The 27637-nt window shown below is 34.5% G+C and overlaps 1 protein-coding gene across 3 annotated transcripts in view; it reads right to left on the minus strand.

Moving 5' to 3' along the window:
* The window catches only part of LOC108691821 (forkhead box protein O-like), a 169196-nt gene that overhangs the window by 29092 nt on the left and 112467 nt on the right, over nt 1–27637 (minus strand). Inside the window, exons 2-8 of one of the 3 annotated variants that reach the window (XM_018199736.1) lie at nt 22820–22944; nt 22523–22720; nt 21846–21964; nt 21429–21679; nt 20007–20402; nt 18934–19264; nt 16244–16282 (exon numbers count right to left, since the gene is read on the minus strand). In XM_018199736.1, the coding sequence (XP_018055225.1) occupies nt 19040–19264; nt 20007–20402; nt 21429–21679; nt 21846–21964; nt 22523–22720; nt 22820–22944 (1314 nt within the window). In that variant the 3' untranslated portion in view covers nt 16244–16282; nt 18934–19039. Of the gene's footprint in view, nt 1–16243; nt 16283–18933; nt 19265–20006; nt 20403–21428; nt 21680–21845; nt 21965–22522; nt 22721–22819; nt 22945–27637 lie in introns of those variants that run through there. The other 2 variants (XM_018199737.1, XM_018199735.1) reach the window with 2 other exon arrangements.

Below are 27637 nucleotides of genomic sequence, written 5' to 3' on the forward strand. Positions count from 1 at the left end.
CACGATCAATATACTTTCGATCGTCACACACTTATCACATAATATTCATCGTGTAAAAATGATAAATAGGCCATTAAATGAAGTAAAAGTATAAATGAATAATCAATCGTAAAATGCATATATTTTAAGATTCAAGATTAATATGTGAAAGAGAGAAGTATTTGAAAGTTTTCATCTATAGAATATGTGTATACCGTGCACATACAGAACAGCGAATCGATCAAGATTAAAAGTGATAATGTGTTATAAAAATAAAAGCTGTAATAATTTTCCCGTGTACATATATTCGGATGACATGTATTTCGGAGATGATACGTGGATATTTAAAAGATTTGCATTACGTGAATATTTTGTCACTACTTAATCATTTTTTAATGAAAAGTTACCAGATGAAAATGTAAAAAGAAACAGAAATTCTCATATTTAAAAGATGAACTTCTTATAATTTTCTGCTTTACACGTGATTATCTCAAATCGCAAATCGTTCTTTCACGCAAAAAATTAAAAGGAAGAGCCCTTTCCTTCCTTGATAAGGTAAGCAAGTATAATAAACGGTGCGTGGAGATCCAACGGGCAGATGAAGTGCCTCGACGGCCTATATTCGCGGCTTATTTTAGAACTTTACCGAGTGGAGCCAAGCGTGCTTGCACGCACGTATATACGCGTGAGAAAGTGTGGACGCATGTGCACCGATTGCGATTCGCTGGACATCATGCGTGCGTGCGTGCGTGCGTGCGTGTTCGCTCACCGTGTGCTATAAGTAGAATGTACGATCCATTCTATGGTCGCGCCGCCGTGTTGCGTTATTGAGTTTATCGATATCTACGAGAAGCGCAAGTAAAATCCAAAAGCGATGTCCCCTTTGAATGGCAGATTTAATATTCAGTTTATTTGTGGCACAAAAAATTATTAGAGTATAGATTTCTGTTAGAGTTAACGAGAAATTATCAGCACGATATTCCTTCTTCAAGCAGTTGTGTTGTCTTGTATTTAAAGTATATTAAAATCGGTAATTGTTGGAATTTGTTTTCAAATTACATATATTGATAGAATTCGAAGCAGAATCCGTATAGTATTAACGGAATTTGTAGCTAAAAGTGTAAAATATTTATCTTTTTCTTGTACTTTAGAGGAGAGAGAAGTGTCGTGCTAAATTCGAAGCTAGCACGCCATATTTTTAATTTTCAATTTTGTATACTAAAAACCAAAATTAAAAAAATAGCCGCCGGAACTCTATTTAAAAATGATTGTATATACATATATCATTCCTTTTAAAAAAATGTAATTATTATGCTTAATTACAGCCACGTAAAGATTTAAGTCCAAGTGGAATTTAATTGAAAAGAGTGAATTGAACAAAAATCTGAATTAACAATTTGCTAGCAGAGTATTCTCCATTTTTTTATAGTTACTTGACTCGTTTAGTTTTCTGCCTCGTATAAATTTCTTTCAATGAGGTGCGCGTATTATTAATTTTATACGAATTCTGCTATTATATTCATTTATATAATATGTATTATCTAGAAGTTTGACAAAATGTCGTTTAAATTTTATATTGCATAATAGTGTCTAATTAATTTGGATCCTTTAATATAATAAAGTATAAATAATGAGATCTCTTGCTGATGAGAAAGTTTTCGCTTTTCATGTATGAACACTCAACTAACAACTGACCGGCGAATATACGCGAGAATGGTGACTTGAAAAATATCATCGGTGACATGTATTGCGCGCGAACTGATCTACTTTTTTATCGTCAAGAGAGCTCGCTCTCGATTATCAAGAGGTCCAAATATATCATCCGCATGTACGCGAATTGGCATTTAGGCGCCAGCAAATGGTATTAAGCTATCGCCTAGCTATTATAAGAATATTAAAAATAACAAATGACTGTGGTCACCACTATAAAACCGGAATTCGCGGAATTTTCGAAATTCACATGTGACTTTGTTCGTTGTTTACAAGGCGGATATTAATTATTTAAGAGGAAACTTGTCAATGATGACGTTACATAATTACTATGTGATTGCTATACGATGTTATTAAATCATATTGACAAAAAAATATGCCATTATGGAAATAAGATATAAAACTTCTTCAAGAATTTCTATTCTATTATTGAATCATGACTCGAAGCTCGATCGTGATATCATTTACGAAAAAATGAAATTTAGAGATAATAATACAATAATGCGATTTTCAACTTTCTCAGAAATTTGAAAAATAATAATAATAATGATTCTTCTGTGGGGAGATTAAATTTAAATCAATTTTTTTCAACTTTAATTTTTCAATTATTTATTTTATTTAACTAATCACTTTTTATAAGATATATAATGATATTACAATATAAATAATATCAATTCTTTTTGCTCGTATAACTTACAACAAATTAATAAATAGTAAAATCCAGGTCAATACATTTAACGAACTATAATTAGGTGTACTAAATAATATTTATTCTACTAAATAATATTTAATCATAAATTATAATTTTCCGACGATAAGTTTCAACGATATATTTCAACTACACTTAGTCCTCATCAGCCACAAAATACATAAATATCCAAATATATTATATTATATTAATACATATTATAAGGATCATCTCACGTTCAAGTTACAATAGATAATAAAACAGATTTCTAAGAACCATTACACCGTCGTGTTACAAAAGACGCAACCATGTCATATGTAGTCAAATTTGATAATTAATAAACGATGCAGTGAAGAGTCATGATTCCGAACAAATTCATCGATTAATAGCGAGAGCAATCAGTATGAATAAATAGACTGCTGGTAACTTACCATTATATATAATTTATATTTGCCTTCATATAAATTTTATCTACCAATATTAATAAGGACGTACATACAACCATTTATATGATCTGACATCGAGTTACATCATTAATATGACTGGAATTTATTCATTTATTCATGCTGACTGCCCTTTCTCGCTATTAATCGATGAATTGGTTCGGAATCACATAACTCTTCACTAAATCATTTATTAATTATCAAGTTTGACTACATACGATATGGTTGCGATATATCGTCTTTTGTAACACGAAGATGAGATGATGAGATGAACTCAAACGTGAAATGATCCTCATAATATGTTAATATAATTAGATATTTGTGTATTTATGTATTTTGCGGCTGATGAGGACTAAGTATAGTCGAAACGTATAGTTGAAACTTATAATTTGTGATTAATAAATATTATTTAGTACCAGTAATATTATTTATACACCTAACTAGATAGCTGTTTCAAAATAAAACTTGATCGCAGATTCCGTATCGACTCACTAACCCGCAAATACTTTCTCCACGTCTTGCAAAATTACTGAATGATAAAACATATGTGAATCACAAAAATATTATTGTATGCTGCGACATGTTATAACTAAGCAAGTAGTGTCTATTACAAAACTATGATATTTTATACATACATACATTCATATATACATATATAGGTAAATGTCCGGTTTGACAAAGCGTTCGTATGTAGATATAATGGATTAAACTAAATCGAAAAGTTCTCTATCACTTTGCAATTTTCGTAATAATTAACAAAGTGCGAATTATTAAAAATTGCCAAATATTGGTTTTCAATAATTTTTTTCTCAAATACTATCAATTTTACAGAAAAACTGCGAGAGACAAAAATTGTTTATTTTCTTCTCATAGAACTCTAAGAATTTTTTCATAATTTTTTATTAACTTTTTAGTATTGCATTTTCTTATTGACAACTATTTTTACAAACATGAGAAAATACAGTATTAAAAAATTTTGAAAAAATTCTGAGAACTTTATGAGAAGAAAATAAACAATTTTTGTTTCTGTAAAATTGTTTTTCTGTAAAGTTGAGAAAGAGAGGGAGAGGGAGGGAGGGAGAGAGAGAGAGAGAAAGAGAAAGAGAGAGAGAGAGAGAGAGAGAGAGAATGAGTTATGATCTATAAAATGTAAAATTGTGAGTCTAGAGCGAAATTAATCTTTCGGTGTAAAGCAATAAAATCTGTTCGCTATGTTTTAAAAATACCCGTGAGTCAAATCAGAATATTTCTCTTAAAGATAGTTTTGAAGGCTAAATGTTAAATCTTACACAATTATATAAGATTACTTCGAGGCATCCGCAAAATTATGCAAAATTATGTAGTATAATTATACTACAAAATTTTACATACTTTTGCGGGTGTTTCGAAGTAATCTTATCAAAAAATATTTATATAATAATACCATTAAAAATTTTAGGATGTTTCTATTATTTGATATAAAATCTTAATAATAATAATAAAAATCTTAATAATAAAAATAAGATATAACGTCAATGAATATATTCGTAATTAATTCGCGAATAGTTAAAAGTACCTGTATCATAGATCGTTCAATAAAAGAAATAATCGAAAATTTATTAAAAAGACGTAGTCATTCAAATATATAGAAAGATTTTTACAGAATTATTTATAGGTATATAAAACATTCTTTATACATATTAAAAAATTAAATAATATATAAAAAAATATCTTCTCTTTTCAAAATTTTTAAATTTATATAAATAAATTAATAGTCTGACATTTACTTACAGCTATATAACATAACAAAAAATAATATTATTTTTGTAGTTATAGACATCTGTATTGATATATTAATATACTGCTTGAAATTAATTTGTAATAATTATGAGGATACAAGTGGCGAGAAGACAAAGATGGCAAGATTCATGATGATACGCAAAAAGCAAAAGCTTTTGTTCTTTTTAAAACGCAGTTAATATAACTACTGAGAAGACGAGACTTATACTCTCAGCGGTATAGTCAGCTATGAGATGACTAGCTAATGAGATGACTTGTGTATTTTGCCCGCGTGCATAACTACGTGCGTAGCAAGTGCAACCGCACTGAGTATTCGCCAAAATGTCAGTCTAATCTGCTGCGCATTTCGAGCCACATGCGCACAAGTACACGCTCGTACTTATTCTGACTATCATTTATCACGAACGACGGCAACATTAAATTATTGAGACGTATCATACACTTATCACTTACAAGCTCGATTGGTGTATAGTATAGTAATATAATAATGATAGTAATATATAACGATAATAGTCAACAATTACCTCGTCAGTAGCGCGTGGTTAACTATTTTATATTATATAATAAAATTCTTTTTATATTTTCCCCAGATTTATAAAATTTGTAAAAATAATATTCATTCAATTTCATATAAAAATGAATGGAATTTATTGTAACTTGCAGGAGTAATGTTAAAGCTTCTATACCTACAAAATTTATTGCAACATATTAAATGGAAATCGTTATACAAACAAAATTATATATGATACGAAAATTTTCTTACGCTTAATAAAAGATGAAAATTAAATTTGACTTTCATTATTATAACATTTAAGCATAATTCAATTTTTCAAGTTAAGAAAGATTAAAAAGAAATGATAAAGAAAACTTATTAGATCCTTATTTTTACAAATGATTACGCTGAAAAAGTGTAAGATATTTTGATTTGTATGTATATTACTGTAGGGATTACAAGGCGGATATAAAAGCGCAAACTAAATATTATGAAGGTATATTATAACGCGGAACGCGAACGCGGAAACGGACGCGTAAAAATACGCCGGCGGATATATTTACCCTAAAATTTTAATCAACCGTTCAGCCCGACAATAGCGAGAGCGTACCAGTCACAAATATTTACGCACGTCAAGTGTAGACACATTCAGAACGCACGCGGCCGGCTGGATATCAAAAATAAATAAAATATCGGGTCCGGGAACATTTTTATTAAAACGCCGCAGCGTTTTATCGCTCGAAATTATCGTCGCCGACATCTCTCTATTCCCACTGCTGGAGAACTGAGAGAACTGACTGGCTCGGTCAAAAGCTCCGATAACGAAGGCGAATTTTAAGTTAGTCTCACCTCTTGTGAAACCAACCGTACGTTCAGAACTTTCTTGTGTAAGCATACACACATGGAAAAATCTACGCATTTCGATTTACGAGTATAGATGACACATACGCGATTATATACATGCGCGCGCGTATCGCGCGCATACACGTGCGTGTGAACAATGTGAATTACAGAATACGCACGCGTACCACAGATATTCTTTTGGACGACGTTCTCCTTGACTGAGGAGTCTTAACACTGACAGCGTCACGAGCATTACGCAAGCAAAGTGCGTAGGCCAAGGCGCCATGGCGTGATATCTAACGGGTGTCCGTTTACGAGTTAAACGAACGGTCGACGAAACGTTCTTTAGTAAAGAAGAGACACATTATCATAATAATAGTACAGTTGCAATTTTCGTTTCGCGCATTTCGATACTTGCACGACATGAACATACAATTACCGAATTACAGGATAAATTCCACGTAATTTGCTGGATATATTGCTCGTTGGAAGTACATAAAGCGCGATGTCTATTTATCAAGTGTAAATTGAAACGCCACTTATGTAAGAATCTCAACGGCGTTCGACGGCCGAAACGAGTAGTTTATGTAACGATCCGGAAAAAATGAAAAGATAAAAGGTTAAAAGATGTAATTAATTCACCGGAATTCCTACAAGAAAAAGACATTCCACTGATATTGTGGAAAAAAGAAATCATACAAAAGGAAAATGCTCGTAAACGGTCCCAACTGTAATTGGAAGCATAAATCTTAAATCATAACTGTGAAATCTAGCTTCACGAAAAATAAAAATGTCTAATTAATTATGATTTGTTGCACTTTTTTCAAGCTGACGATATTTACTTCTGTAAATTGTGGTTTTTTTTTTATTGATTTATAATAAAGAAATGTAGAAAATAAATTAATAATAAATTTAAAAAATGATTGATTTAAAATTCAGATATTTTTTTCACGAAATTCTATTTTACGGGATACACAAAGCAGATTGTTCTTATGATAGTCTGTATATTTTATGGTTTGTTTAATTCAACTTATTGATTACACAATTATATATAATGTTTTTTAACTCAAATTTAAAATTCCATTAAGCTTGGAATTCTTAAAAATGAGTCTAATAGGAGGGATTAATTCCGGTACAATTTTCAATATCGATTTAATTTCTGCTCGCGACCCACATACGCGAAATTATGTAATGAAAGGCGTAAGAGTATTAAAAAGCAGCCGGGCGGTTATCGATGCGTGACATCGAGACCTATCACGGTCTACTTAGCGACGTCGGTCGTTGTAAAATCAATTAAACCACTCTTAACCGTGATTTTTCCTTATTTCCTCCCGTTTTACTCGTCCGTCCCACTGTGTGATCATCGGACAATCGCGTTCAATTGCTCTTGCCACATTATAGAATCAATTTTTCATCAAGTTAGGTCACCATAAATATAGTCATCGATTATGAATATTTTCTGCATGTTTAAAGAATTAGAAGGAAGAATCACAAGTTTCACATATAATATTACTTTTCTCTCGCAAAAAATAAAATAAAATAAAAAATAACAATTTCATGATAGAAAAAAAGATCAACAGAAAATACACTATTATTAGAAATTATACTATTAATGCATAAGAAATAGTATATAGGGATATTCCATAATTTGTTTAATCGCTATATCGCTTATAGATACCTACTATAAAGGAGGAAAAAAACGACATTTTTTATTGAGATATTGATATAACTACGAAATTTTATTCTGTGTAAAAAATTTTAACGATATTACGAGAGGAAAAGAAAAAGGAGAGGCCGAGACTTACGCCGCGCGATTTATGGATTGTGCGCGCAATTACGACTGAAACGCGGTAGACAGGTTTATTGCAAACGACCAGTCGACCAATCGGAGCGCGCGTATGAGAGGCGTGCGTAAACGTCGCAGTTCGATTAGAATTTCTAATGGGGCTGTAGTATGTGCGCCCATGTGCGCCTACAACGCGTCAGAAACGTGTGGCTGTCTATTGCTTGATCGTGTCGGATATAAATATTGCTTGCAAATCCCGCGAGTATTTTTCAGTAACTTTTCCGCGCAGGCATCACTGTCGAGTGCTCACTTTCATGTCATTAATAAAAATCTTATAGAGATGATTCATTGCGCTAATTTGAATATTTTCTCTACCTATTACTATTCGATGAAGAAAACGAATCTAATTTATAATTTGAGGATAAAGGTTGTGTTCCAAATTTACTGCCAATGCTGAAAATGCTACAGTTTACGTTACGTGTAATACAGATTTTCAGTACAGGCAATCAATTTTGGAACATAGCCATAGAAAACTGGAATCTGCTACTAAAAACTTCGCTAAAAATTCTTGTTATTAGAATGCAAGTGTTCGATATTTAAATTTCTTTTATTTCTCTGAGTATATTTATTTTAAAATTAAACTGGAACAAGACAATTTTTATATTGTACCCTTACATACACACATTCTCAATTTATTTTTTTCTATACAGACACACACTTTGATAAACTTTGATTTTTGCATTAGGAAGAAGTTAAGTTTAAGATAACACAATTTAAAATTTATTAATCGCTCAGATTTGATTTCTTTTCACACTAGATAACATTTATAAATTTTCTTTGTGGACGATTTTGCAACTTATCTAATTTTAAACTAAATTATAAATTTCTCAGCTTTAACTATTCAAAAGGAACAAATTTCCTTCCAAGGAAATGTTAAATACATTATCCCTTGAAATCTTGAAAGGGTTGGACAGGAGAGTCAGAAGGATACCAAAAGGAATGAGAGGAAGGGCGTCTTATCGACGCGTTCGTACGAAACATAGGACAGGCAAGCCGCATAATGAGAATAAATGCCTAACGGCTAAGGACAGCCAGCTCGGAGTGTTCGATCCTGAATAATTCATCGGAAACGCACGCTCGATTAGGCAAGACCGCAAGCCCGGTTATCCCCACCTAGAAGCATCGCACGTCGGTTGGCGCCCTTCTTCGTGCTTCAACCCCCGCAGACCAGCCGACGTTATAGTTACATCATTACACTTACGAAGGGCTGAGAACTAGGGATATTCAGATCGTCGTCAGGCATCATTCCTTAACATGTGAAATCAAATGGAAAAGAATTATAATCCCAACATCACGATTTGTCACTTTTATGAAAAATCAAGAAAAAAGAAGCAAATAGAAGAAGTTTTGTCAGAAATACTAGATAGTAATTACATGATAATTTATTTCTGGAATTTCTGATCTTTCTTAATTTTAATTTGACATTATTATCTTTTGTGTGAACGTAATTAAATAATTTAATTAGCTGCAATTTCTAGAAAATCAACTCTTAGCAAACGTGAATTTCCTTCTAATTAATTTTGTTTCCTTCGTTCGAGTATATTTGATGGCCGCAAAAAAATTTGTTGCGATTAAAATATCTTACAATGTTTAATTTGTTAAAATAAAATTATGCGGTTTTTCCCGTTACATTTAACGGGAAAAACGCCACGAACTTTTTCCCATACCTAATATAAAAACAAAATTAATTACAGAATGGAATTTTGATTATCGAAAATCTGCATCAGTAAATTTTATATTATTTATGATATTTTCTCTATATTATTTTTTTCTTAGGACAAGGTCAGTAACAGTAGTATAAGAGAGGTAATTGGCTATGGAAAGGAAATCCCGATTGCTGGAGACACGCGATAGTCAATTTCATGTCAATTCACAGGAAAAAGAGTTGACTTGAAAAAGGATTATGTTGTTTCAATTCATTTAAAAAAAAATGATGCTGCAATATACTTTTTAACCGAAGCGTGCGTGTCAAGCAATAATTAGAATCGCGTCGTATTGACGACGCATGCTGCAACAAAATATGCTGTGTTATGCGTGCGAATATTTTTTATGAATTTTTTTTCGTTACATATTTCCATAATCCAGGGCTGAAAATTAAAAATTAAATTAAATTCCATATACATATATAACGCCTCCTATTATTCCATCCATATAATTTACGCAAAGTTACTCTTATAAATAGATACATCTCTTTAACTCTCATCTATAAATAATAAGTCCTTAGTTTTTAATTGAGATAATTATTTTACACAAAAATCTCTGTAAATAAAAATTTTTTATCTTTGCGTAGAAAACATATTTCTTTTATGGAAAACAATAATTTTGAAAACTGTAATCAATGTAACTTTCCACGTCATGAAAAATATCTTTTTATAATAACGAAACGTCATGAAACAAATCAATGAAGAATATTATGTCGAATTATTAGCATTTTGTTGGTGAATAAATTTTCAAAATACCGAGAGAGAGAGAGAGAGAGAGAGAGAGAGAGAGAATCTGTTTAAGAAGTAACTCGCATCTCACTAATTATATCCCGCCTTACCTCTCGCGATTATTCCTGATTAAGAGCAAAAGCTAAACGTCTCGAAATGCTCGCGGGTCATTTCTAATTTCCTGTAAATAGGAATGCCGTTATTGACATATACAACGGCATATGCCGTTACGACAATCGCGCATGTGTGCTCGATGTACGCACGAAGGAGAAGCTGCGATTCTATTTATGCAATCCCTGTATTCTGTCCGTCTAGCGATTCTTTTTCTCGCGTCATTCGCCCCTTTCCTCCATGCCGGCAACATCGCAACATTTCTGCTCAAAGGAATGTACACTCGGCAGCATTCCTTATTGGCATTAACAGAGGAAACGTCGAGGCCGCCTAGCTCGAGTACCACTCCTACGAGTTTATATGGGAGCAAGTACGGAAGAGACGAAATGAAACCCAGAACTGGTATCGCGATGTTAAACGGAGAAACGTACGATTTGCAGAAGAACGGACAGCGGCGAGTCACCATGGCGGCATGTCGGTCAAATATACTCGAACGAATTTACGTATTCCGAAGTTCGCGCACATCGGTCGAAGTTCGCGCTCTTCTTTCTCAAATTGGATAAGTTGTTGACCGAAATGTGGAAAAGTATATCATATATAGTCTTAATCCGTCTTGTGCCTCATCGTGATAAAGCTTCTTTTAAGAAAGATGTCGATGTTTTGGAACTTAAACGAAAAGTTTATAAAAAGTGTTGTTGCGATTTTGTTGTAACCCGTGGTAACGTAGAAAATGAAGGACGTATCGCGGTTTTTTAGAGTAAGAACCGGATCGAACGTTTGATCGATGGATCGGGAGAGCTATGCTCGCGTTGAATCGCAGGTTCCATAGAAAAGTGGGTTAAGAAGTCTCAAGAAGCGTTAGGCCTCTTTTATGTATACACTTTTTACGATGTTGTCGTTATGGTAGTCGTACACGACAGTCATCGCGCAGTCTGAAGCACGTCTGAAACTTGTCTATGGATCGATTTATATACATTCGAAATGACGAATGCCATAGTAATCCTTTTCTCTGTACTTTCGTAACATAGAAAAGTTTTGCTGATATATTATAACGATACAAGTATAAATTGTAAGAAATTATAAATTAATTGCGAGAATGGGAAGAGTTTTTAATTTTTTAACAATTATACCGTTACTTTTTTATAATAATGATTTGGTAATGACTTTACTTTTTATGTAAAGCCGATATGGTAGCAATAACGCCAGGGTTGAAAAAGTCACTTTTGAAAAGTGTGTATCTCACTTTACTCGTTACGTAACCAATAAAAGTGTAATGCATTATTAATGCATCACTTTTACTCATTACAGCACGAATAAAAAAATAACAAGTTACTTTTTTAAATGAATAACGCGCGTAATGGTAACAAATTATTTTTCAAAATGAATTTTTTAATTCTGATTATCATTACGTTTATAAAATCATTATACTAAATTGTTCTTATAAAAAAAGTAACAATAATGATGATGACGTTGCAAGTAACATGTTACTTATGATTCATGATTATCTCAAATCTATCGATTCATCAAAAATATTTCATAGATCACATCTGTGAGATGCTCCTTTAATAAAAATTATCAGTTCTAATCTGTATAATAAATAACAGAAAAAATGGCGCGGCCGTATTAGAGTGATCTTCGATTTAAAAGAAAATTCTCTTGTCATACATAATTGTTTTCTCTCTGTTTAAATCGTTTAAGGGATCTTTCATTTATAATCTCTTCTTTATGTTATAAAGTTGTTGTAAGTTTCGTTTGATCAACTTGTTTAACTTTATGCGACCGTAACTCAACCTAAATACTTCAACGCAGGCGCTATCCAATTGCATTCAAAACTACATTTGTCCTTCCGAGAAAACGAATAAACGAAACTTTCCAAAAGTGGAACACTGGCCAAGAACGATTCATCTTAAATTTCGCAGTCGACGAGACGTATCGTCGCTGCTTTTATATTCATCCCTACACATTCATCCCCAACCAAGAGCGGTGACACTAACGGCGATCTTGCGCGCGGCCTATAACCGTGTCACCCTTGCCGGTTTTTCCCGGTAACATTGGCGATTCTAAATGTATATAGTTCAATTAATTTCTAGGTCAGGGGAGATTAATTGGCCGTAACGAGGAGTATTATTGTACTATGATAGTAATGTATCCCTTTGCCAGTAAGTTATAATAGTAATTAAGGGCAACTGTTTAATTGCCAAAGTATGTACTTAAGAAAATCACGTGTAAGCTCAAAAACGCGGTAATATATATAAATAGATTGCAATTCGTGTGAATATATTCAAGTATACATATATATATTCTAATTCTAAAAAGTATAAAAGAAAGAAAAAGGAAAGAGATACAAAACTATATAAATTATATAAACTATATAAACTATACAATAATACTAAAGAAAATATAAACATAAGAAATATTTTATTCGATAATACATGAAGATTTTTATTAATATTTTATTTGGATTATAACGATTCAGATTTTGACAGAAAATAAATAATTACTACCATACTTGTATATCTTTTCATTTTTAAGATACGTTCTCTGGGATCGTAGGTAATACAAAAGGGTTGAGCCTTGACCCAGAAAGAAAACTCGAGCCCTTTTCATCGAATGACGTCGACTCGTACGTTCCACTGAGGGAATACACGTGGATGCACGTGTAACTTTTCTCAATATAAAAGTACTGAGGTCGAGCAGATTATAAACGCCAGTTTATGATTTAGAACCTTTTGAATTTTAAGTCTCTATGCACTGCACGCATTTGTGCATAGAGGCGAAAAATCGGTTGAAAAAATTATGAAATTGTGTTTATATTTTCCTTTGGCATTATAATTTATACACTTTTATATTTTTTCTTTTTCCTTTTACGCTAAATCTTTTTAAAATATCTTTTTAGAACATCTTTTTAGAATATCTTTTTAGAATGCGCTTGTGTGTATCTATACATGAATTGTAATCTGTCACAGTAGAAGATTCTTGAACATGGATTCTTCTCAGTGGAAAATTACTATCACACAAATATACATTATAGTTTAATTAAAATTTTTTAAATATCAAACATCATTTTTAATTCAATTACAACTGCCTAAAACCCATTTGCCTAATATCAATGCAGATTAACTTTAATCTTGGTTTAACTTAATCTTCATCTTTTTCTAATTCTTAGAACTAATTGAGCCAAGATTAAAATTAAACATTGGTAGAAACATAAATCTTGATGATGAAAAATATCTCTTAACTTTAATTTTATATTTTATCAAGTGCACTTGCAGCTTATTTTAACTAAAAAACGTAATAAAATAATCCTAAATATAAGATAGTAATGAGTTAGCTCGAGAATTAAATGACTCACAAGCTCTTTTGCTTACTAATATAAGATTGGCGATGATCCAGCAGTACTCGAAACTTTAATAAACCAACCGTTTGGCATCCAATTACGTCAGTCATCGTCTGCAAAATGTAATTAATTTTTGACACGTGTGGCGCGTCTCGCTTTTGTTATAATCAATTCATCAAAATCGCAGCTAACCATTAAATGAAGTTTGAGCATTTTGTTCTCTACTAATTACTTCTATACATTCTATAATATATTAAATTGTACTATTTATGTTAAACTATTTTTAACGTATTTTTATTAATAAATTATTAAATTTTTTAACAGATCCAATTACAATTTTTCTGTATTTTTCAATAATTTGATATATTTTTAGATGTAAAAATATCGACGACATATAATATTGATCACTTTGAAAATTCGATTTCTCAAGTTGTTCAACATTAAATTTCTTTTATTACTTATTGATAGTATTTTTTTTAATTATGAAAAAATGTATATTGGAAAAATGCATATTAAAATAGAGGAAACGATTATACTTATTTTTTTTTTAATGTTAAGTTTCTCATTTTAACGATGAAAACTTTAAATAAAGTAAGTTTAATATTCATCATTTCCGGATTCTTTTAAAATAAAAATTGTTCTTATTCACGTATAAAAATAACAATCTTTCGTCACGAATGACTAAACCTTGACCTACAAGGCTGAAGTCTTTTTAATAGAAAGCTTTGATGTATTTGTCGTCCTAAACCGTCCTATAGCTTCTCTCCGCGGTCGATAAAAAAATTGAGCATTCATCAGCCTTCGTCGTCGATAGGTGCGTTCCCGGATACGGAGAAAGAAGGTGTGCGCTCAGAAACGCTGAAGTGGGGCAAAAGGGAACCACTTAGCCGAAACTGCAGGAGTCTGGGAGTCAGCAGCTATTCGGCAGACGTCACTGGCGCCAGTGGACTACCTTAAAGCCCGGCCACCCCCTGGCCGCCTCCATTCGCCCCTGCCACCGACAATCTCATTCCCCAAAAGCGTCGCAAGAATTATAAAGTTGGTGGAGGAGAGAAGAGAAAGAGGCGGAGAAGGGGACAGGAGAAAGAAAAGACTTCTTCCCTTGCCACCCAACCTTGTCAGGCAAGCGACCCGTCCTCTCTCATTCCGCAACCTACATGCTCTCTACCTCGATCTAACGTTGCATCCCTTGGTCTTCCCCCTATCTGCCCACTTTGTTCCTATTCTTCGCCCCTTCTGGCTGCCTCTTTCCCGCGCGTCTCTCTCTCTCTCTCTCTCTCTCTCTCTCGATGCTTTTTTGTTTCAACTTGGAAGTTTTCGCGAAGGAACTGATCGGGGGCGAGCGAGTTGCGAGTTTCGAATTTCGACCGCGAGTTTACGAGCGGCACAGATCCGAAAATCTGTTCTCCATTAGCGCGACGCCGACCGGAAGTCGTTCAATTAGAGTCATGTACCGTGTGATCTCGAAATAATCCGGCGCTCGAGAGACTCCATTGTTATTTCGGACGACAAAAGTTTTGCCGAGCGCGTTCTCGTTTAATGAGGGACGCTTCTCGTAGTTTCGCAGTTTCCGCTCCATGGCCGAGACTACTCTCGCGAGTAGTTTTACAGGGTGATGACGAGATAAGGCCGGACTTTCCTTATTCCTTTATCGTAGCGCTCGATAAAATGGAGCGATTCTCGGATTATCACGTTATCAACTTTCTTCTCGTTATCCGTTGCTTGAGAAGAAATGGCGTTTCATCATTGTGTTAGATATAGAAAATAGAATAGAAATTTTCATCTACTCTTGATTTACAATTAGATAGGATTACCTTGATTATACATATAAAACAAATACGTTTTAGGACAAAGTACTAATTATTACCGATCAAATCCCAGACTCCAAGCTCAATAAATTTATTTCTGCTACTCCGCCTTAGGTAGAATTTTACCCTGTAAAAATGATTGAAAATATTTTCTCAAGCGATAGGAGAAATTTTTCCGTGCTATACAAAGAATTACTGCGGAATTTTTCCTGTCACCGTCACGGCAGCACCACTGCACCGCCGCCGCGTTGAAACGTCCGCCGTGCCTCGAAGCGCGTTTCTTACGCGTCGCGTTGCGCTTCGCTCGTTGCGGCGGTATCGGTTTTATCCAAACCCTCGAATTTATACCCTTTCCGCCAGACGGTAAATGGATATACAGTTGGACAAAAAAAAAGAGATAGAGCGAGAAAGAGAACAGGGAAAGAAGAGAGAGGAAACAAAAAGACATCGATCCCCCTCGGAACTAACGGAGATCGGCGTGCATACCGGTTTCATACGCACAACAAACTACTGGAACGGCCGGAGGCGTTAATATACCGGGGCGTAAGCCCGGGGGCGGTATTTTTTCGCCGCTCGCGCGCGTTCGCCGCTCTGAAAAATATTTTTCTGAAAGCTAATATCTCTCTCGGGCCGATATTCCGCCGTGTAAATAATATCCGCGCCCGTAGGGACAACAAAGTAGGCTGTCATGTGAGTGCAATCGCCAAAAGAGGTTGTCCGGGGAAAAAAATGAGCCGTTAGCGTGACCAAACGCTCGCGTCATTTTTTCTTGCTGTCTGCTTGCCTACTTGCCGCTTTGCGCTTTGCTTCCACCTGAACGATGATATGCAAGATCAAGAAAAATCGTAAATGGGATTAGCATCGTTGACCATCGTATGAAAATGTCAGTGAAAGTATGAGTGTGAGTGAATTTTCAACTCTACACAAATATTCTGTTTTACTAATTTTATCTACTTCTCTTTCATTTAGACTTGTTATATTTTAGAGAGAGAGAGAGAGAGAGAGAGAGAGAGAGAGAGAGAGAGAGAGAATATTTCACAAAAGTTTATCCTTATTTTGATCTTGTTAATCCTTAATTATTTAGTTTTATTTTAATTCTCATTTTGTCATTGTTAAAAAGAGGTAAAAATGTAATGTCGCAGCGATTTGCGAATTATTACATACATATTTATGAATGAATTGTGTGTGGATTCATTCATGATTATGATTCTCGATGTTTCTTTCTGTAACACTCGAAAAACATTATTACGTCGATCACGCAACTGCGCAGATTGCAAGAGGAAGCCAATATCCAGCCAATTGCAATTGGCCGCCGGAAAGCACACGCTAGAACGCGATTATCAGTACATGATTAATATCGTCGATCGTTTATCCATGTATTCATATGACATTTTTATCTCCATTAGTGTGACAACGACAATGACGATCACGACGAGGACAACGATAAAATGATAGGATAAAGATATAATTACATGGCACTGCATGTATTAAAGATTAAAAGACAACTGGCAGCGAAGTGGAATTATTTTAGTCGCTTTATTGCGACACTATAATAGCAAAAATGGTTTTCTCTCTGAGAATTCACGTTACATTTCTATACCATCTTCTTTCTCTTTCTCCGTTATTGAAAGAGAGAAAGCAAAGTTTGAAAAAGGAAATCGTAAAAAACGTAAAAAAAAAATTTTAATTTTTATCGCAAGTTTTATGCACGAAGAGCACTCGGTGCTCTTTGCAGAAAGAGACAGATCGCAAAATCCGGATGCGATTACTGTACTCACGATAACGTAATTTCGTGTAAATTGTCCAAGATCGCTGCAAAGTAACGTGAATATTTGAGATATAAACGTATATAACTTTAGAAAATAATGTAGAAGCGATTATCGTCTCGTAAGCGTGTGAATAGTCGAGTCATTCATAAATTGTACTTCGGCTTGATTAAAACAGTTTTTTTTCTTAATTTTAAAACAGTTTTTTTTTCTAATGTGTAAATTGTAGATATTAAAAATACAGATACATTTTTGATATGTATTTTCTATCCATCAATTTTTTATTTCCAGAAAATCAATTTTCCCTTTTTTTTACACTTTTATACAGTTTGTGTGCAACATATATCTTGTAACTTTCTTCTAAATTCTAAGAATTAGGCTATTCTTATCTCAGAAGTATCATCTATTAACTATATTATCAACACAACAATACATTACACTCAGGTTATGAAATGATCCATTATTGTTTCTTATCTACTATGAAATTATATTCGGTCATGAAAATAGAGAAATTGCGTTTTTTTTTTCGCTAAACATATAACAATATTCGGGCCTCGAGAGAAAATCGAGGCCCTGCGCGAGTGTTTTTTCGCGAATGCATAATTGTTGGACGCTCCGCTTCTTCGTTAAACAAAATGCGACTGTTTTCGTGTGATCGCGATCAGCAATATTGTGTTAAGGCTTTCCATAAAATTCGCGGCCCGCGGCGATGTAATTGTTATCGCGTCCAAGTCAATAGCGATTTCGCACAAAACACCGTCGGAACACGAGTTGCCGCTATATGAATGTGTCGGCACGTACGAAATGGCGGAAGGCGGGGGTGCGGGGGTACAGGGGACCGAGAGGATCGAGGGACGGAGGCACAAAACGTCGAAGCGATTTATTAAATACCATACGGCTGAGCACTGTTATGACACGAGTATGCAAATATTATTTTGCGTGCACGAGGGGGCAATCAATGACCTGCTCTCTCTCTGCTCTCCATTCCCTCTTGCAACCGCCGGATATCTTCCTCCCTTCATAGTTCCATGATCGAAAACGCGATGTGCGAGAAAGTTCGCGAAAGATCCTGCGCGAACTTCCGAATGATTAATCAGCCACGCGAGAATGATATATCGATTCGCGGACTCTAACATCTAACAGATGGATGACATAGATTTACGTCTTTCTTTTACTTCACGATTACGTAATGCATTTAAGTGAAGCTATTACCTAGGATCTAGAAATTAATCCAAATTCTTTTGTTTTCACGAAAGTCGACAAAAAGTAGAACGAATTATATTATATGATGAAGTTATTATTGATCATTTAGTCTAAATGTGAAATAATCATTAATTATGTCATAATAGCGAAATATTTTTTATCGTTAGCTTCAGAGATAAACAAGTGATAAATATAAAATAAGTGATACTTTTAAAAAATCTTACATAGATGATCTTACGTGGAGTAGCTATAAATTAAATTCTACTTAAATCTATTTTCTCCGAATATAGTCAAATCTATAATCTATAGTCAAATCTATAATTCTTTTTTAATTTTTCCCTAAGAAATAAGAACGAACTTTTTACCGCGTCGAAATACGAGTGACCAACGATTGCACTGTTTAATCTATATTGATATTTCATCTTGATATATGATAATTGTTATTACGAGCGTTGAAAATCAAGAGATTTGAGAAATTGAAGAAATCTCACTCACCGATGAGCTGCCCTTCGGTCGTCCCACAGAAGTTATCCAGCGATCCGTCGGACAACATCGGCATCGGCAAGGACGATGGGGGTGTCGAGGGCAGGGGGGTTAACTGCTAGTGAACCCACGAAGGGGTCGCGGCGGGGGTTGCCGCATTCGTGCTTACGTAGACGCCCGGTGCGTTGCCAGTCGTCGTGCCGATGACGACGCCGGTATTCTGGGAAACGACGCCGCCATTCTGGCCAACGACGTTGCCATCACTGACCTGCACGGTGCCCATCACTCCCTGCTGGAAGTTAAAATCCAGCGTGCCACCCATCGACAATTCATGCCTAATTACCTGCAATTTACATATCGAATTGCATGTTTATACGTATATTTTACGAAGCAATATTCCCTCTCTTGTAGCAATCCTTATCCGGTAACATGAATTTATTATATTCTTTATTTTAAACTGAAATTATTTCCTAAAATTATTGTCCAACATAGCTACGAAATTTTTGTCTTCTGTCACTGTATATAAAATAAATATATGTATATGCGTACAAGAGCTTATAATTTCTTAACAATTATAATTAATAATGTTAACTACTATATAAGATTTGGTAAATAAAATAAATTTTCCAGATAAGGATTAACACAGTACTTTACATGTCAATTGAAATATGCAGATTTTATGTAACATCAAGATCAACTGAAAAGCTCTTTATATCTAATATTATTTTTTATAAAAAAATGTTATATTTAATTTAGACTCTCAGACTGTTTGTGGTGCGCAAAAAAATGATTTCTTCAATTTGTTGATTCTTAGAAACTTGATGACGGCATTAATACACTGAAAAAAAATGTTATATCAACAGCATTATTTTAATTGAAAATAAAATTTGTTAATTCAATCATACTATTAATGAAACAAATGCTCTTGTTTCAATAAAATTTTATTTGTTTCATTAATACTGTTATTGAATTGACAAGATTATTTTTCAATTAAAATAAATGCTGTTAATCAATATCATATTTTTCTCGTGTAATAACAGGTTTGATAAAATCAGGAGTAACGAACGGAGCATAATCAGACTTACTTCCTCAACGTTGCAGTCGAAGCCGCCATGCATTGCCTCGATGTTGATGTTAAGGTCATCGAGGGTGGAATGATTGAGCGCACCCATCAGCTGGCCCATCATGGTGCTGGCTGTGGAAGGGCAGGGTGTCGGCGTGTTAGGTGGACTGGGACCAGCTGGTCCAGTTTGTGCTGGCTGATGTTGTGACTGATGTGGCGGTTGCTGCTGTTGCTGTTGTTGTTGTTGTTGTTGTTGTTGTTGTTGCTGCTGCTGCTGCTGCTGCTGCTGTTGACGCTGTTGCGTCTGAATCATGTATTGTAGCGTTTGCTGTTGATTGCTACCCAGTGCCGTAGGACTGGGCTCGCTCTGCTGATACGACGGTGACATGCCGGACGGTGACATGCCGGGACTCAAGTTCTAATTTTTGAATTTATGAAAAGAAAGTGCAATGAAGACAAAAGCGTGATCGCAACGATCTGTATTTGTATACAATTTGTTATGTAACTTGTTACGTAAATACAAATATTATTGATCAATAATGATTTATAAATAAAATATAAATATATTTGTACAACTATATTTCTAAAACAGTATATTGTGAAATATAGTATTATTTACCTTTTTCCTTATACAAATATTAGTTTTCTATATTAGTCTTATTCGTCTTATTCTTTACATTTCTCTGAAATTTTATTAAAAACGTAACGAATCCAGGGAAATTGAAAATTTCATATTTTAATCTATTCTAGGATAAATATATGAACTTTGTTAATAAAGATACAATAAATATATCGTGTAGCGCGCGCGATAAAATGATTAATATAAATAGAAGTAAGTAAATTTTAGCATAATTTAATCTTAGCAAATTTAATCTCATGAATTAAACAATTAGGCAGGTTGTTCTGAATTTAGCTCGAATGTGTTTGTATTTGTGCCGTTATCGAAAATATGTTCCAATACAATTCCATAAGCGTATGATGCTTTTTTAAGCCAGTTTCAATAATAAAATGTAAATAAGCTTCCATCGCACCATCGCAAATCTTTTCACACAAGACAACAAAAATATTGTTGTGAAAATATCAGCCTCATGGAAAATAACGAGCTGAGTTTCTATAAAGAAAAGATTCCTCGACTCCTTCGATATTAATTTTCCGATTAGGTCGCGATTGATCTTAAGTAATAATTAATTTTGAAAAGTGATATTGATTCGGCCGTCATGATTAACATCATTGAATGTCTTTATCTCTATAAGCCAAGTAAAGAAGAAGTTACAGAGACACTTGTATGTTTGTGTATGTATTTGTGTAAAACATACATCGCGATCCTTATTGATTTTGCAACATTGCCAGGCCGAACATGCGCAACATAAAAACGCTGATGTCCTCCTTTGTGGAGAGTTGTGGTATCCTCGCGCGAAAAATTCGCCAAAAATTTCAGACTCACCATTTGACAGGCGCACGGCTGCAGACCGTGAATCGGACATCTTTGCTGATTGGCCGATTGCGGAGTAGGTGGCAGGCCATAAGATGCGGATGACGAGGTGCGTAGGCCGTTATTCCTCTGATACTGCGCTTCGTAGTAAGGTGGCGGGGGGCCCGTTTGCTGTTGGTGACCGGCCGGCGATGATGTCTGGTACATTTGGTAGGGTTCCAGTTTCATTGTATCGGCCAGGTTGCCTGCTAGGATCGTATCTGCTATCAAATACGATGCACGTATTATATAATTGTTTTATCAGATATATGTGAGATGGATGAACTAGATTTATATAATATATATTATATAATATATATTAGACAAATCCTAAAATTATCAAGAAAGTAAAGAAAAATGAAAAGAAGAGAAGAAGGTGAGATTAGATACCTAATTGTTGATCGGGACTATAAGAAGATGCGTAGGTCGGTGTCCAATCTGGTTCCCCGAGAACCGCTGGAATAGGACTCAATCGGCCACAGGAGGAAGCGTTACTCGAGGCGCGAGGACTTGAATAATACAAATAATTAATTATTTAATCTGAAGAAGACGCTTTAAATTTCTTCTTGAAATTTATAACTAATATCTTTCTAATTTTGCATGTGTATAACAAAGATCTCTTTATAATACAAATGTATGCATGCGCCACGCATATATATATATAGTAATATATATAGTAATATACATCTAATATATACTACACGTACTGTACGTTTGATCATATATTGCCAAACAATTAAATTCACTATTTTTCTGTAACTAATACTTGCAAACTTCAAATTCTCTCGAAATTAAAAAGAGATCGATTGATATCACTCGATTCATATCAACTGTTATGACATTCCATTAAAAGTGGACATATAATTTGAAACAGTTTTCGACTGTAAATCTTCATGTTTTGTAAATTTTAATTTTGATCGGCCGCAACTCGCCGGCTTACGTAAAGGAACACGGCCGTTCTCGCGCCATCACGTCGCTGGGCTTGTCTTAGCGCCGAGACACTATCTATCGTGCGTGTCTCCAGATAATTTATTTTTTCAAACAAAAATATTAAAGCTCTATCGTACCGGAAGTCAGAGGAAAGCTGGAATCCGCTGGCAGGTGGCAGGGGACTATCCGGAAACAGATCCAGACCTTCTCCGACGCTGCTGCTGGGACTGGATGTTGGCTCGGCCAGCAGCCCGCCGTTCCTCAGAGCCTCGGCGATCTTCTTCGAGCGGCCACGTCGTTTCTCTAGACTGCCGGTGCTCTCCATAGTAGTAGCTCTGCGCCACAAACACAATACACACGGTACTCTTGACAGTTCGAGGTCAAGAGAAATAAAAAACAGAAAGAGAGGCAAATTGCCGACAATCTGGACTTACCTACGACGGGCGGATTTACCCGGCTTGGCGTCGCGATTGATCATCCACCAGGAACTTTTGCCGGTTCCTTCGTTCTGTACCCGCATGAACCTACTATGCAGTGACAAGTTGTGACGTATAGAATTCTGTAAACAAAAAGAATAACATGATTTGTATAATAAAATAGCAACGCGAGAGAGGGAGAAAGAGAGAGAGAGAGAGAGAGAGAGAGAGAGAGAGAGAGAGAGAGAAATAAGTCTTGTTAGTAAATATATAATTCATTAGTCTGCTAATTTATATTTTGGTATTATTGCCTGTGAACGTAATCATTTCCCAGTAGTATTTTAAATGCTGAATACGAATCCATTTTTTAAATTTTACGTCATAATTTCGAGAAAAATGACGTAAAAAAACGACAATGACAACTTTTGAAGATTTTCATGATGTTGAGTACTGATAGCAAATTTTTTTCTAAATTTCGTTAATGCTACGAAAGTAATTTTTAGCTTTAAAATGTATTTTGTTTCGTTTCGATATGATTTTTCGTTTTCGAGATGTAACAATGTAAAAATAGTCACATTGTCATTTCGTTGTTTTTTTATTTAATAGGATACGATTATACTATTATGTAAGTATACAAAAACATTTAGTTCCCACATACTTACTTTCCATAGCATTAAAATGAAATAAAATGCCTTTTCTTTGTATTACATGGAAAAGAATTCTTTTAAAATGCTCGAAAGCGAAAGATCATATGGATATGATACAAAATGCAAAAGCTAAAGTTGACATCTTCGTGTGGAATTAACAAAATTAAAAAAAAATTTGTTGCCGGTACTTAATGTTATAAAAATGTTCACAATTATCATTTGCTTCTTTCTTGGCGTCATTTTTTTCAAAATTGTGACGTAACAGCAAATTTTGAAAAATGAATTCGTTCAGCAGATGAAAATATATTTGAAAACAACTAAAATTATTAAAAATTTTTTTATCGTAAACTATAATAGGTAATTGATTTCATTATCTTACATTGTTTTACAAATGAAAATTAATAAAATATAATTGTCGAATAATCTTTGTCGAGGTCTTTGTATTGTAGAATGATAGAAAAGCAATTTTAATGCTATAAGATAGTTGAAATAATAATACATCTGTGAATCGATTAAGATCATCCGAATTTTTTCCTGATCGTCCGAATTTTTCCACTGCAAATGTATAAACTATTGTATAAACGCTTTTCTGCATAAATTATATGCGAAAACTACTTGTTTGATGTATACCGTAGTCTCTTTTGCAGCGAGATAGCGTGTTACAACATCCATGTACTACTACCTGCGTACGATAGTGTATGTAAAGAAGTACAAGAATGCAGAACACGAAAAAATCAATTCGTGAGAAGTGAATTATAGAAGTCACGCTTTATATAGTTTTCCGTTGTCCCTCCTGCCTTCTTCATTAGGCAAATTGAATCAGCTGTAGTAATAGCCGGATCTTTCGACAAATTTCGGAAAGCTTCTACTCTAATACGAGAATACCCGTGTCGCGAAGCGATAACAATTTTCTTTCGTCTTCATCTTCCGATGCACGAGTCGGCGAGACGAGCGCGCATCGAAGGATGCTTTCAGACGAAATACATACACGCAGAAGACGGCGTGATAAATAAAAATGGCTTCTTTAAAACGGCCGTTATATCGCGAACGAGACAGGCGGAAGTTGATGCGAAGTACTTCGAAGAAGTTTCTTAAACTCGCACGACGGCGTTTTATCGTTTCGTTAAGTCACCCTTTTAAAACAGAGTCGCAGATTGTTAGCCTTTAAATGTGGACAGAAATAATCATAAAAAACCTATTTTTTCGGGCGATATCATCATCGAACAAGGTTTTTTGCCAAATCATAAATATATCTTTTTTATTAGAATTTTTTAATAAGAAATGCTTTTGTTGTATTTGTCGATATACATACGAGTATATCTGTAAGATCCATCTATGTATGAATACTTAATTTTTATAATGCTTTATGATATTTTGGCAAGTCATAAAATTGCAAGATATTTATCATCCAGCTGTTACGTTCAATTTACTTGGACGTCTGACATGTGCACCGGACGCTTTAACATCCAAAAATTTATAACGTGGAAATGTAAGCGATGTATTCTTTACTGCCAGAAAGAAATAGCTCGCCTTCATGACGCATATCGCGTTCGTTGCCTCCACCCACAACATGTCCCTTTCAATATCAATCCGCGAAAAAAGAGACCCACATCCATCGGATGGTATGTAGCATATAAGTTACGCTTGTGTTGTTGATCCGACATAATACTGCAATCCGAATGATCATATAACAGACAGAATAAAGCTTAACAGACCGGCACGAATCTTTCCCTTTGTTTCACCATACTAGTTTTCCGGTTTTGATAAATTCATTGAATTAGTTGATCACAAATGAGTTCCGCAATATAAATCTAAGTTCCTCATTATTTTTATCACGGCTTAGTACTTACCCGCCTTTATTGCCCAACACTCTTTTCAAAACTTGACCGATCGTCTCGCCGGACTTCTGAATATCCGGAAAGTATTTATCGACAAGTTGGAGAAGCTGTCGGGGGTATCACGTCGACGGGATGCTTTTACGATCGCCAGCGCCAGACTCCTTTCGCCTTTAACCCCCGCGTGAGAGACTCGCGCTCGAGGGACAGACTACCCCTTCGATGAGACGATCAGCCATTTCAGTCGTGCAATCGCGGACTATACGGCGGGAGTTTATAACCCCATCATCTACCCGTCTTTATCGGTACTATGCTTCGAAGATGGAGACATTTTCGGCGCCACCGTTCTGATTTTCCATCCGAGCTTTTGCGAGGGATTACACTGACAGATATGTAAAAGTGTAATGTTTTATAAAGCAATTGCATCTCGTTATGATAAAAGGAACAATTTAAATCGAAATATTTGCAAGAAACCAATGTTATCTGTTTGTGTGAAATAATTTTGCTATAATGCGTAATTATCTTACACATGTTTAAGAGTGAATCTTTTGCAGAAATATTTAAGACGATAATGTGTTTAGAAAAATCTCTTTGTAAATCCTTTTGTATTAAATAAAATCTAAAATTTTAATTTATTAATACCTAGAAAGTTTCAAGACTTTAATAAAAACTAAAAAAGCTAAAAATCAGATAAAATATTGTATTCAACGTCGAGAAACACCGAAATCGCCGCCATCCTCCTGATATTAATTAGAATTATATATGCAGAGTACAACCAGAGCTTTCCACAATCGATTAGCGTTTAATTAAATTTATCATTTGTATTCATAATGTAACTAGATGTTCTTTAGAGAAGGAGATGTTCTATCGAGATTGCTCGACTGAGTTTTAAGATAAAGATCACTTTGTCGATTTTACACAAGGTAAGAGAGAGACTGTTGAACGAGACGATGGAAGTGTTCTCTCTCTTCGAATTCCGACTGCGATTCTCAGTTGCCGATAAAGTCCAGCACTTTCGTTCGAAATCTCTATAAACCATGCGGAAACAGCCTTCAACTAAGAGCGAAGAGAACACGACGAAGATGGCTGTCGTTTAGATGAGGCAAGAGAAGAGCGGTTATCTCGCGTCCGAATAGACTGTATAACGTACGCAATATAACGCAATCGAACGAGAGTTGGACGAGTACATATATATATATATATATATATAAAAAAAAAATATATATATATATATATATATATATTAGCTAGATAGCTCTCGTACGATATTCATTAACGCATCATGGACTAGCCAGAATATGCGTGATAAGGAATGCCGAAATCAGCGGAAAGATGAGATGTTGAGCGTGATTACTCGTAAGTCTTTAATTCAAGGTCCCCAGGGCATAGAGCATCATGGGCAAACAACGGTAGTAATCAAGAAGAACATTAAACACGAATTTTATGTGTCTTTGAAATTTGTTAGACTATCTTATCTCTTGAAATAAAAGTATTAGATACGATTTAATAAATAACAAATCACAAAACTGTTATCAACATTTCAGTCCATGCAAAAGTGTAATTTGCAAATGACACTTAAGCAAGAATATAAATTTTTTAATATATTGTATATCTATTATATTATAAAAAGAAATGATCTTTAAAAAAATGTAGCTGAAAAAAGATATCAATAATTGATGTCAATCACGCTTATATTTCACTATAATTATCTATTAGCACTACTAACATTTATATAATTAAATATAAAGAGCTCTAAACTTGTTACTAAAAGATCTTTTTATTGCGTTTTAGTCTGTGTGCATAATATCTACGGTGCAACGCGCTTGTGAAACGAGGACGGCATTCTTGCCGGCAATCAATTACATCTCGGTTTCGACAGATTGCAAATGGCCTTTCCGATACGAGGAAGGCGGAAACGAGCGGGCGATCACTCGTCACAGGGAATTTGCGATGATGGTTGGCCAAGGAAAGGGACAGTTTGAATAATAAATCACAATCGTTAGGTAACTACAAGCACGGAAGCTTTAATTCTTAATGCGCGCGTGGAAAGAAAGGAACTAGGTCCGGTTTGAACGATTTGTCTCGATCGCCAAGCTTCGAGGATGCGCTTGCTCAATGATTCGATATGCACTCACATTTCGCGATTTGCATGCGTCATTTCGTACCATTGAACACACGGAAAAGAACAGGAAATCCTCGAAGGAAATTATACGAGAGAGTTACAAAAATAGGATTTTTTTTCTAATATATTTAAGAATTTAAGAATTTCATTTTCAAAAATAGAAAAGCGTGTAAATTAAAATATAAAAATTTGATATAAAAAAATATTATAAATTAATAAGATATGATATATG

This window comes from Atta colombica, unplaced genomic scaffold (assembly GCF_001594045.1).
Source record: "Atta colombica isolate Treedump-2 unplaced genomic scaffold, Acol1.0 scaffold52, whole genome shotgun sequence".
Taxonomy (NCBI): Eukaryota; Metazoa; Arthropoda; class Insecta; order Hymenoptera; family Formicidae; genus Atta; species Atta colombica.